This window comes from Anabrus simplex, chromosome 3 (assembly GCF_040414725.1).
Source record: "Anabrus simplex isolate iqAnaSimp1 chromosome 3, ASM4041472v1, whole genome shotgun sequence".
NCBI lineage: Eukaryota > Metazoa > Arthropoda > Insecta > Orthoptera > Tettigoniidae > Anabrus > Anabrus simplex.
In genome coordinates, this window is record NC_090267.1 from 279,338,395 (window position 1) to 279,351,686 (window position 13,292).

The following is a 13,292-nucleotide window of genomic DNA, read 5'->3' on the forward strand; positions in this document are numbered from 1 at the left end:
CGTGGGTTTAATAACCATTAACTTAAAACTGGCATCATAATATCGAAGAATACCCGTTAAAAATTTGCCGGCAATATCTATTCCACGCATCTCTACAATACGATGATCCATCAGGAAAATATTCTTGCTGTCTATAAAGCTGTTACTTTCACTCAGCATCAGCTAGGCTGCAACCGGCCACTACACGCACGTCTTGCTTGGCGGGTTTGGCCAACTTCAGCGGTTAGCGATGTACAGGCCGAAACTGCGGATGTTGAAAGTCAACGAACGAGTTTACTGCACTGTGGTATGGCCATTCCTCCCTTGCGGCTTTCGTGCACATACCTCACAATTTCATCTCTGACTTCTTCAAAGGATCCTTGTTGCAAGCCACTGAATGCATTTTTTTTTTGTACAGCATGCAATTTTTTTAGCTATCTGTGTCTTCACATTAACGCCGAATATTGGCTTTAACCTATGGTGTATTTTCTTGTGGATACAATTATTCTACATTTCCGAGTGTTTAATAACCATTAACTGAAAATTGGCATTATAATATCGATGAGAACCAATTGAAAATTTGCTGGCAAAACCTCTTCCACGTATCTTTACAATGGTCCATCACAAAAAATATTCCTGCTGTCTATAAAACTTAGTTTTACTAAGCGTCAGGTATAGTAGATGAATTATAACTCTGCCACTGAGCCGTGGCCTTTCTAAGAATTCGAAGGCTCGCATGTTTTGATGCCATTCTGCAGATTTGAGAAACGTTTTTGTAGAGGCTAATAGAACATCATTCTATCTTCACTATTTCCCGAGATCCAGTGACGTTACACAAGGACACTGTACAACCGGTTGTCGCGGCTAGCGATGTATAATAAAGAGGCAGTCATTTATTGCCAACAAGTTATGTGTGGGCTTGCGTGGGGGTGAAAAGAAGCAGCGTGGTTACCGCGGTAGTTGCCAGTGGTATTCATTACTATTAGGCTGCGAATGCAAGACGACCCTTTATTTTTCACATGAGATTCTGAGGAAAAAAAATGGTCTTGAACTTGGAGAAATACGGTATCACTCCAGAGGCTTCTTTGGCATACAATCAATTTTCTTCTTCAAACAGCATCAGCTAACCTAACCGTACATGTATTATGAAAACATTTCAGACGCATGTAGAAAAGTGATAACCTCCTCGCTAAGAATTTACACGGGAACAGCCTTTCCGAAATTTAACTAGACACAAGAAAATATAAACTATCCTCTGAAATAAGTGATGTACTGTGCCATATCTTGAGGTGTATCACATTCTTACTTAATTTCAGTATTCATAGACATCATTAACTTTAGCCTTTAATTTTAACGAGTTAACAACTGATATCCAGGTTATTTGCATTTGTAACAAAAACATGTTATCCCCTTTCATTTCGAGTTTTCTTTGAGAACAACAGTCGATGAGAGAGCTCCCAAATACACACAGTGAGAAAACTATATAGTACTGAAGATGATCGATCACATTTTGTGGCAAACGTTTCAGTTTTCTTATTCAAACAGAGTCACCTGTCCTAACATAACCGTACTATACACATGATGAAAACATATTTCAAGTGCTAGTAGAGAAATAACCTTCTCATTATAAATTTACATGATAATAGCCTTTCCATAATTTAACCAGGCCAAGAAACTATAAACTAACCTCTGAAATCAATGATGCACTCTGCCATATCTTGAGGTATATCCCATTCTTACTTAATTGCAGTATTTAGCATTAAAGTTAAGAGATCGTTTATTTAGCCTATTTTAATGAGTTAACAACTACTATCGGACACGTTATTTATGCATTTATTACGAAAACATGTTCTCTTTCATTTTGAATTTTCGGTAAAAATGTAGCCCGGCTGTCATGTTATTTGTAATGTTATATTAAATGGGAAATAATGAAATCTTACTTGGAGAGCATCTCAGAGGAGAGATGTGATCATTGCGAAGTCCAGGAACCCACCATCCCGCCCGAAGAAGTATATTTACTTTTATAACCTAATGAAGACTGTTACATGCCATTTTCATTCCTGAAGTAGCTATTTGCATCCCTATTGGCTAATGTGAAGTGCAAAGTGATGTCGTTGCAGTCAATTATGTTAATCATAATCCGTTACCCACCCCAGCACAACAAAAGCACAAGAAAATGTCTTGTCCAGATCCTATTCTTAACCGTCCACACAGCAAGAACTTTCTTGAGGTCCAGGGCTAGCACCGATGAATAGGAGTGCTATGTCTGTGAATTCTTATTATCTTTGTCAATATGACTTGTGCGGGCAGTTAAAACAGCAAAATAGCATGATCCCTGGACCAATAAATATATTACTTTTGAGGTCCAGGGCTAGCATCGACGAATAGGAGTGCTATGTCTGTGAATTCTTATTATCTTTGTCAACATGACTAGTTCCTAAGTATAGGGGTTGTCAGCACTGAGCACCATTTGACAACATCCTTCCCTAGAAGGCCACGAGCGTGTAAACAAACGACAATCGTTACGCGGGTCTGAATGTCAAATGACAATCGTTGCGAGGGTGTGAAAATCTTGACAGCTGGGCTAAAGTATTAATGAATTTTCTTTACGGAACAGAAGTCGACGGCCATTACTAATCGACTCGGAAATCGCCTTTGAATGTCAATGAGAGACCTCGCTAGTGGCCATAGCGAGGAAACGATACCAAAGGTGATCGATCGCATGCAACATAATCGCTGGGGTGCATAAATACTGGTAACGGAAAAAAATTGCGCGCACCTTATCGCTCGTAATAACGGATATGTCAGGGATAGGGCTCTTGCTGTAACCAAAGGATAATATACAGTTTAATATAGGAATTTTGAAGAGACAGACAAAAATTGTCGCTATAACGGACTTCTCCTTATATACATCACTCGCTATAGCGGACTTCTGCCGGCACTGGCATCTATAATAACAGTGTTGTTTTCCTGTTGTTCAAAATTGAAACTAGTGAAGAGTAAAAAGTCGAGTGATTGTTTAGGTTATGGGGCGCACGAAAGGGCTCAGCAATATGCAAAGGATGGTTTATATGCCACAGATTCCGCGACAGTGTTTTGCAAGTATTGTAATTGCCGAGTTGGGTGGGAATAAAAAAATAGCATTGTGAAACATGTTAAATCTGAAAAACACGTGGGTAAGCAACACGATAAAGAAAGTTCAATTCCTGCTGCTAGTAAGTCTCAAAGAAAGCAATCTTCTGTGCTTACACTGTTAGATAGTTGTAAAAGACGAAAAATTTCCAGAGATAACTTCTTGAAATGCACAGTTGAAGTATTTGCCAAAGGAAATATACCTCTGGAAAAGCTGGAAAGAAAGGAGCTAAGAGCCTGGATTACCGAATTTTCAAATGAAGAGCTGCCATGTGTGAGAACTCTACGTGAACTATATTTACCAGGTAAGTTTCGATTTCATTGATCGGGTACGGTTTAGGTATTACGACATCGAAACCACGCGCAAAATTGAAGGATACCGAATTTGAGTGCAATTTCCATATCGAACTATCTTACCCGTACCCAATTGATCCAGTAATTTTAAATTATTTTGTTATAATTTGAAGTATTTCTTCCTTTCTAGAAGTTGCATCTGAACACCAGAAAAGAAGAGCAGAGGCTCTAGTGGGGAAGAACATCAACATACTCTGTGATGAAACTACAGATAGAATGAGCCATTGTGTTTTTATCATCATATTCCAAAAAGAGAGCTGCACGTTGTTTCTGTGAACTAACTTGATGCAGGAAATGCTACAAACTGCTCTCGTGATGTTTTAGAAGCTCTGCGCAGTTATAATGTACCATATGATGCAGTTAAAGTGTTTGTTGTTGACAGTGCCCTGTACATGACCCGGTGTTATGAAACATTAAGTGTGGTCATAGGGGATCATTTAATGCATGTACAGTGCTGGGCATATAAGATCAGCTTGGTTGGCAATAGTTGGGTTGCAGTGATGACAATTTATCATGTGGTTGCAATGGTAAAGTCTCTATTTTTGAACACAAGAAAGCAAAAATATAATTATTTACAATTCTTAACATCGAAGTTTGGTGCTTCAAAGGAAGCAAAGCTTTTTCCTGCACCTGTCGTAGCCCGATGGAATAGCTGGTTTCAAGCTGTCTTCTATTTGAGTGCTTACTTTACTGATGTTGTTACATTTTTCAAGATGTCTGACATGAAAGATATCAACAACTGTGGTATTAAGTACCTGACTGATCTGAGTGACCGAGAAGTGAATAGGCTTCACTCCCACATGGTTTTTGTCATAGATCATGCAGCTGGATTGGTTGACCTCCTTACTGAACTTTAAGGGTCCCTGTATCCTACTTCCCATCTCCTTTACCCCAAACTGCATAACCCTGACACCAGTTTTACCTTCATTTGTGAGGGGAATTTTTCTGCGGCAACTAATGATGCTTTGATTAAGCTCACTCCTCTACAGTAGGCCGCATGTAGAGACACATTTATCAAAGCTGCTCATTCTTCACAGAGCAAGCTAGCCACATTGAAAGCTAAAGATCCCAACCATAAGCATTTTGTGTCAATTTCTCAAGCTTTGTATCCAAAAAATATAATTTTGAATAACAATAATAAATGAGATGAGCTTGAGAAATTGTTTGGAGTAACAGATCTCTCACGAAACGATATCTGGTCTGGTTACTGTTCTCTGAAACATGCAGTTCAAACCCAGATGAAAGAAAGTGAAAAATGTGATGTCATGCTTGCATTAACTGCAGTTCAGACAGAGTTCAGCATATTTGCTAAATACTGCCTTGAGTTGTTGTGGACCCCAACGAACAAAGTAGATAACGAGCGCGTGTTGTCTCATTACAACATAGTGGTTACAGACGGTGCAATTTGAAAAAAAGCAATGCCGAAGTACTGACAATGCTTTCATTTGAACAATTAATTTTTATTGTGTGTGAACCAAGGGCAATAATTGCACTTCATAAACTTGGAATCGTTAAAATTAATAATACCATGCGATTATTTTAACTTTGTAAATAGATGCTAATTTTGGAAAAATAGATGCTAATTTTGAAACAAATAGATGCTAATTTTTCAGGTGAATTAATGTTGTATGACTCTTAGTGCTGGGATATCCCAGGGCGGGTTCAGCTCGCCAGGTGCAGGTCTTTCTATTTGACGCCCGTAGGCGACCTGTGCATCATGATGAGAATGAAATGATGATGAAGACAACACATACACCCAGCCCCCGTGCCGTAGGAATTAACCAATTAAGGTTAAAATCCCCGACCCGGCTGGGAATCGAACCCGGGACCCTCTGAACCGAAGGCCAATACGCTGACCATTCAGCCAACGAGTCGGACTTTTTCAGGTCCCTAGTTATGTATATGTTTGTACAATCACAAATTCATTAGGTTTGGTATCAAGCTTGTCTGCTATACTGTACGTACCCCTCCACTCTCTGTCCTTTCCCCTTGTTCAGCACCACTCTAATTCCACCCTGGCCAGGCCTGCCCTCTAATTCCCTTGTGGATTACCCAGTAGTCTCCACTACAGAAGTCACCACAGTCACGCCATCTAGTTTTGCACATACCAAGCATAACCAGTCTCATTTTGATCATTTCAAGTTTAAGGTTTTCACAATATCACACTGCAGAAGCATACAGATGTTCCATGTTCCTTTGTTGTTTTGTGAGATTTTTCTTGAGGCAAAATCTAGAGCAGTTCCCACCTGGAGATCCAAATGGAAGACTATTTTACCTCCGAATAGTTTTACTAGATCATGGCTTTCCATTGTTAAGCTATGTTGTAACCGCTATTACTTGGAATATCCAGTGAATATACAATTTTCAAAAATTTCATCGGTAATGTGTGATGACAACACCACAATTCCAGTGATGATGGGATAGATAAGGGCAAGGATCAGGAAGGAATCGACTGTGGCCTTAAGGTACAGCCCCAGCATCTGCCTGGTGAGGAAATGGGAAACAACAGAAAACCATCTTCGTTTCTGAAATTCCTTCGGAAAATAGGTTTGTGTGCAAAATCAGCAAGGCAGGTCCTCTAATGAGGGCGGGCAGCATTTGCCATGGATGGGAAACTGTGTTTTTGTAGTTGGGGATAGTGTTGTGAGCGGAATGCAAGTTGCAGGAATTTTACAGACAACATGAACACCTGGTCCCCAAGCCAAGGGAATTAACGGTTTATGATTAAAATCTGATGGATCAGCCAGGAATTGAACCTGGGCCTCCAAGATCCCATGGCTACAAGCTGGATAAAAGGTAGTTAGTATAAGAACAATAAACAAATTAGCTCATGTAATTTAGCAATGGAGTTACTAGCCTTGAAGACTGAACATGCTCAGGACGACTTTCAGTTTTATAAAATAAAACTGCACACAGTATGCTCAAAAAACAGTTACTTGTCAACACCCCTGGACTTTTAGCAAGCCTTATTGTTTTCAAAGACACGGTAGTTACACGTCTCCATCAACTTGAGGGACTGTACAAAGGTCAAGAAGTACAACCACATGAAATAACAACAACTCAGGCCCACTGATGCGCTGATATCTGGAAACAACTTCTTATAATACCCTAGGTGCCTGGTTCTGGAAACACACTGTGATATGAGAGCAAAACTGATCTTTCTGTATAATCGTGAGAACATTCACTAATGGTTCCTCAAGATTGTTCTGGGCAAAAGGTTTTAGTCTGCTTTTAGCAGATTACCAAATGGCAAGCTCACTTCAAATTGGACCCAAGAGACTATGCAGTCCATGTTGTGTTCTATGATCAACAAATGGATCAGGTCTACAGAGTTTAAAGACAAAAACTACCAAACTTTAATGAACAGAATGCATACTACACAACAGCAAGACAGTCTTCCAGCACAATGAACACTATTAATGCAACAGAAAATTAAAGAATTAGAACATAATCGATATTTCATCCAACAAAGTCCAGACTATGGCTTGTTCTGGCCTCTAGTATCATCTACACAAAAATGATGATTTGAAAAGTTTGAAGATCTGACCAAAGTTTTCTGTCTCCAGATCCAACAAATAAGACCACCAACAAAATTTCAATCCCACACTGCAGAAATCCTGTTTTATAAGAGTATCTCTCACTCATAAAATATCCAAAATCAAATAAAAGGATACAAAAATGAGAAAAATTCAGAAAATGCTATTTTTGAAGTTGGTATTTTAAACTATCGTCGAGATGAGTAGACCAACTAGTAGTGTCCCAGTTACTGTATGATCACAATATCCAAATTAAACAACCTCACAATTGTTAAAAGTAATTTTACGAATATTTTCTGTAAAAACAATGAAACACAAAGTAATTATATACTGACTTACCAGCACATTTGATACTTCAACACATTTTGCCTGGAATAGCTTTTTCAGACGCTTGTATTTAAGAACAACAGCATCCAGATTATTCTTCAGTGCTCGACGATTATCTTCCACCTCAGCAAAAAGTGAGTTACCTTTCTTTGTATCTTGCGGAGCAGACTGAACCATATTTGCTTGTTTTAATAAAGCATTCTCTTCTCGAAGTTCCTGTAAGAAAAATACCTCCAGAAAAATCTGATTTCTACTAAGACATAATAGAGACGTAAATAAGGTAGAAGAACTGTGAGAACTAAGGAAACTGTTGAATTGTTGGCAAGTTCGGTGTTGTAAAAAGTGTTCAAATATTAACTGTAGGACATAGTGGAAGAAAATGAGCAAACAGTGTGTAAAATGTAGAGGATGAGATACAAATAAGGTAGAGGAAAGGTAGGGTGTAAGTGAGAAAGAGAAGACTGAAAGATATGGGATAGGGAATGGGAGGTATAAGAGATGGAAGGGTGGGGTGGGACTGACCCACCCCAAGGTGAAAAGAATATTTTTTTTTGCTAGGGGCTTTATGTCACGCCGACACAGATAGGTCTTATGGCGACAATAGGATAGGAAAGGCCTAGGAGTTGGAAGGAAGTGGCCGTGGCCTTAATTAAGGTACAGCCCCAGCATTTGCCTGGTATGAAAATGGGAAACCACGGAAAACCATTTTCAGGGCAGCCGATAGTGGGATTCGAACCTACTATCTCCCGGATGCAAGCTCACAGCCGCGCGCCTCTACGCGCACGGCCAACTCGCCCGGTGTGAAAAGAATAAGCATGTCCGCACATGGTGAAACAGGAGAGCCAAGGATGGGTGTTGGTAATGTGTAAGAAAGGCGACTCGGATACAGCAGGCAGGACAGTAGATAAGAACGTGACGGGTCACATGATGGACTGGTTTCCACCTCATGTGATTCGCCACGCAAAGAATGGGGGGAAGCACATTGCCAACTAGGTGCAGGTGGGGGCAGACATCTGACCCTCAAGGCGTGGCTGGCAGTGGTATCACGGGCTGGACGGGCAGTTTCCTTACCAGGGCGATACCACGAGCAGCCAATTCTTCTTTTAATTAGATGTAGGTAGTAGAATAAATAGTTAGCACGTTAGAGTAGATGCAGAGGGTGCCTTAATGTGTGGTTAGGTTATCCTCCCATGTTAGAGGCGGCTCAGTAGATTTAGTCAGGAGTGGTGCTGTGCATGGTGTCTGGTATCCTGCCTGTGCAGGGTGCCACTAAATTAGTTAGAGTGTAATTTAGCCATAGAGATTTAGATTAAATTAGTTATAGATCAGTTGTAGTAAAGTAGTTAGTCTAGCTTTGGAATATTTCCTTTATTCCCTTTTACCGATGGTTTGTAACTATGGTGGGGTAATAAAGATGTTATACCATATCATATCATACTAAGACATAATAATAAAAACAATTTACTACTGATGAGGCTCAAGAATTAATGAGGTTTTTAAAAATTTGCTTTACGTAGCACTGACACAGATAGGTCTTATGGCAACGATGGAATAGGAAAAGGCCTAGGAGTGGGAAGGAAGCGGCCATAGCCTTAACGTACAGCCCCAGCATTCGCATGGTGTGAAAATGGGAATCATGGAAAACCATCTTCAGGGTTGCTGACAGTGGGATTCCAACCCACTATCTCTTGGATGCAAGCTCACAGCTGCACACCCCTAACCGCATGGCAACTCGCCCGGTAAATAATGCTATTCTCAGCTATTGTAATTTAGAGAAAAATGACTAAAAGGTCCAAGAACAGTTTCAAGCAATAAATAGAAAGATTGAACTACAGTAAATGAGAATAAACAAACAAAAGCAACATAATGGAGATGAATGAGAAAAGGAAAAGGAGTGGTAAGAATCAGAGACCATCTCAAAATAATGAAGAATATCAAGTACTTAGGGAACAGACTAATGGAGAATTAGGACAGGATATTGAAATCAGTAAGAAGAGACAACTTAAGAGTTGTTCCTATCACAGGCATGATAGCTGAGTGGCACACTCACTCACTGGCTTCTCACAAAGGCAACTGCGGTGCGAATCTTGACCAATGTGCATGGAACTCTTCAGTGGCGTGCGGTGAACATATTCATTACCCCAGCCGCAAAAAATGTTTTTTTAAATATAAACAATCGTAGCCCCACTGCACTCTCTAAAGTCAACATTACTATTTCATAAGGCTGCGTTTTTCCTGGAAAAGTCTACCTAAGAAAGATCTTTCAAGAATATTTTCAACCACAAGCTCGCACATACTTCCAAATTGATACCCACGGCAGTGACGACACAATCATAACTTAATCTATAGCAGTTTTTAAACAATGTACTTACTGTTTCATCCGGTGATGCTTTGTAATAGTACAGTCATGGTTTTCAAAAAAAAAAAAATACATTGGGACTATGGTTTTTTTTTTTTTTTTTTTTTTTTTTTTTTTTACTTACAAAGCCTAATCTAAACTAATCAGCAAAATTTAGCTGGTACTTTACCGTCGCTGAAGTTTTATAGTTTCACTCAGTGCATCAACGACAAATGAGGGAAAATATTCGTCACAACGTATAACACACGTTATATTCAATAAGAATGCCACAGAACTTGCGAAACCTTCACCTATAATCCAAGAGGAACACTACAAAAATTCACTATATACCACCATCACAGACAATCAAATACAAAATTCTTTTACTCCACGCTTAAATCTATGTTCATGCTGGGCAGCCTAAATATTTTTCTGTGGCTATACACATACCCTACATGTACCACCAATGAATTGCTCGGAAAAACTGTGTACATGCCAAAACATAAGACTAAAATATATTCTTCTATATTACAATTGATTTCATATACTGGTGCTATTTTTATTAGCAAAACGATGTGCAAGTGGCTATACTGTTAAAATATTGATATTTTTCTTGCAGAGTCTAGCGTGTGGCGCTGAAGACTTCGAGTGTCAAGTATTAAAACTAACATTATCTTATCTAAGCTAGCTGGCTTGTCGCCGTAAATTGCTGTCGGGGTGCGCCTACAGTTCTGCTCCGCTCCCAAGACAAGGAAGCTTTAAGTGCATGCGTCACCCAAGCACCTGAAATTTCGCTGGGGTAGCTCTCTTTTGCACCGGCAAGGAAACCCAGCTTGCTGGCGAAGCTGAACTGTGGTAATGCGAGTGGATTGTCGAGACAGCTGTACTTTGCTTGGCTTGGCTTAGATGTTCGGAATTTTTTAAACATTATAAAAAGCGATCTAAGGAATAATTAGAAAATGTTAATACAAAGTTCTTTACCCCAAACAGCGTTGGGGTAGATGGGGTTCAGTGCACGCCACTGGATTTTTTAAAAAGTAATGCCAAATAACTTGTGCATTCTCAATTTCACCTTGGTCATTACTATGTAAAATCATATGCTGACCGACTGAACTGATAAGCAAAGTCACATATTGTATCATTTTGTAAGGGTTCTATACTATATAATTTGATGGCCAAGCAGGCATCAATTTTTGGTAATGAGACAAAGTCTCTCATAGTGCACTGGCAGGCTCCAAGTAGCCTACGCAGTGGCCTCCACGGTATGCACTAGCCATGTGTCTTGGTGGGTGTGCTAGGTACCAACTGATGAGCCCAACTTAGCACACAAGGACGAAATGCTGGCAATCAGGAATGAGTTAGCTGGAAAATTTATAATGTCCAATAACAGACTATTTATATTGGTATTATAGGGTTCTATGCGGCGTAGCCGACCAAATTGGGCACAGTCTTACGCCATCGGATTACGAAATAATTGCTTGCAATACCGTGATTTATTATTTCCATGCTGGAATGTATGCAGTTAGTGTAAGAGTTCAATTTCATATTACCTAGCAACCAGTCGTTGTCGGCTTCGTCAGACTGGAACCGGTATTCACAAATACCTATACAGCTGGTTCGTTTGGACCCCTATGAGAGCCAACATGTTAAAATGGAAAGTCGTGTCCCTTTGGATTCCATGTAAAACTGATCACATCAACAAATACATAAAACTACAAGCTTCGTGGTTAATTTCATAGAGCCTAAATCTAATATAGAACAAATATACCAACGACGACTAAAATCGAATGTATTATTACACATGCAGCTAAGAATGGGTCAGTTACAAAGAAGGACAAAAAACAAATGCAATGTAACACAAACAAAATTTATGACAAGATGGTTACAGAAGACACAATAAATTAAAAACTTAAGACTAAATGAAAATGAAAAGAAATAAAGTATAAAAGCAATGGAATGAAGGTTGAAATGCAGAGGAGGGTATGTATTATTCAATGGATACATGACGAAAGATATTCAATCCATTACATCACTTTGTAAAATTATGTAAAATTTCAAACACAATTATTTTAGTCTATTGCCTCTTTCATTATTATTATTATTATTATTATTATTAATACAGTATTACCCCACATTTATGTTCCCGCATTTCACGTTTTCGTGTCGTTTACAACATTTTTTGTTGCTCCCCTCATAATACCTAAGCTCGCTTTGAATCGTCAAATTTACGTTCGCAAAATTTTTGCTTCCTGCCATTTACGCCACTTCAGGCTGTTTGTAACAGGAAAAAATTTGAAGTAAAATGGCATTGCAACTAACCTATAATGCTTCTAGTAACCATGGCATGATGACCTCACACACCCTACAACACCACATGGTCAAAACTAGCCAATTATTATGAATATCAGGGGAAGTTACGCAAACAGCCTGACAACCCTAACGAGCGGGTTGTCTACTTGACAAATTTATGCAAAACGCATGATAATTTTGATGGGCGGGAGTAACGGAGGTATGAGATATCAAGATTCGACTGTAATGCAAGATGCAATGTTGGATTGGTAGATCAGCAGAAAGGTATAAGTGGGAAATGCATTCTACCAGAATGTAAGGAACCTGGTGTGGAACATAGAAGTTCCTACGAAATGTAAGGAGATAATGTACAAGATGTACTATACCTTTATTTTAAAGCATGCACCAGAGACTTGGACTTTGACAGCAAACGATGAAAGTAAAATTCAGGCCAGTGGGATGAAGTTCTTGGTGAGTATGGTAGGAAAGACATGGAGAGAGAGAGTACGAAATGTTAAGGTCAGAAAAGAGACAGGGGTAGAAAAACTGAGTAAAAGGATGGAGAAGAATAAATTGAGATGATTTGGACATGTTATGAGGATGGAGGGGAGAAGGATATGAAAACAGGTGTTGGAGGCTTGGATACAAGGAAAGAGGATAAAATGGAGGTGTAGAGCAAGTTGGATAGATTCTGTGAAGAACATTATAAGAAAAAGAAGGTTGAACTAGAATACAGTTAACAAAGAGTGGTGCAGGGAGAGGCAACGATGAAGAGCCACCAATGCAATGCCCCAACCTGGCAGGAGCTGGACAAGTGGAAATGAAAATGGTGATGAACAACCAACAATTTTGGGTATTTGAAGTTGCTTTTTGTTTGTGTTGCATCTGTGTGTGCTTGAGCTTACCAGGTGTTTCTTAAATTCGTAGAATATGAGAAATTTCAAACGTAACAGGTTTCTGATAATGTGTTAACAGAAGATATTGATCTTTCTGATGTTTCTAGGCTGGAATGTTTATATAGCATAGAATACTTACAGCTAAGCACTGTAAAGTTGATTCTAGTTCTTCTTTCTTGCCATTAACAAAGCACTTAAGTTCAGAATTTGTCTCTACAACTTCGTGATAGAGTTTCCGCTGACGCTGATTTTCCTGCATCAGTTGATCTAATTCTTCTTCCTTTTTACCCAGGGTTGCTTTCAGTGATTCATTCTCAATCTGAAAAGAATGACACACTAAGCAAACTTAGTCTGCAACAAATAAGAATACATGTATTGATCTTAATGTAATAATAGAGGAAAAACAAATACATAAACAAGTAGAAAATTTAAATAACACAA

At 39.1% G+C, this 13,292-nt stretch overlaps 1 protein-coding gene across 1 annotated transcript in view; it reads right to left on the bottom strand.

Annotated features, from left to right (window-relative positions):
- LOC136867226 (protein Spindly) overlaps nucleotides 1-13,292 on the bottom strand; it is a 177,659-nt gene that overhangs the window by 84,817 nt on the left and 79,550 nt on the right. The window contains exons 4-5 of the mRNA XM_067144366.2: nucleotides 12,991-13,170; nucleotides 7,341-7,544 (exon numbers count right to left, since the gene is read on the bottom strand). Of these exons, the coding sequence (XP_067000467.2) occupies nucleotides 7,341-7,544; nucleotides 12,991-13,170 (384 nt within the window). The remainder of the gene's footprint in view (nucleotides 1-7,340; nucleotides 7,545-12,990; nucleotides 13,171-13,292) is intronic.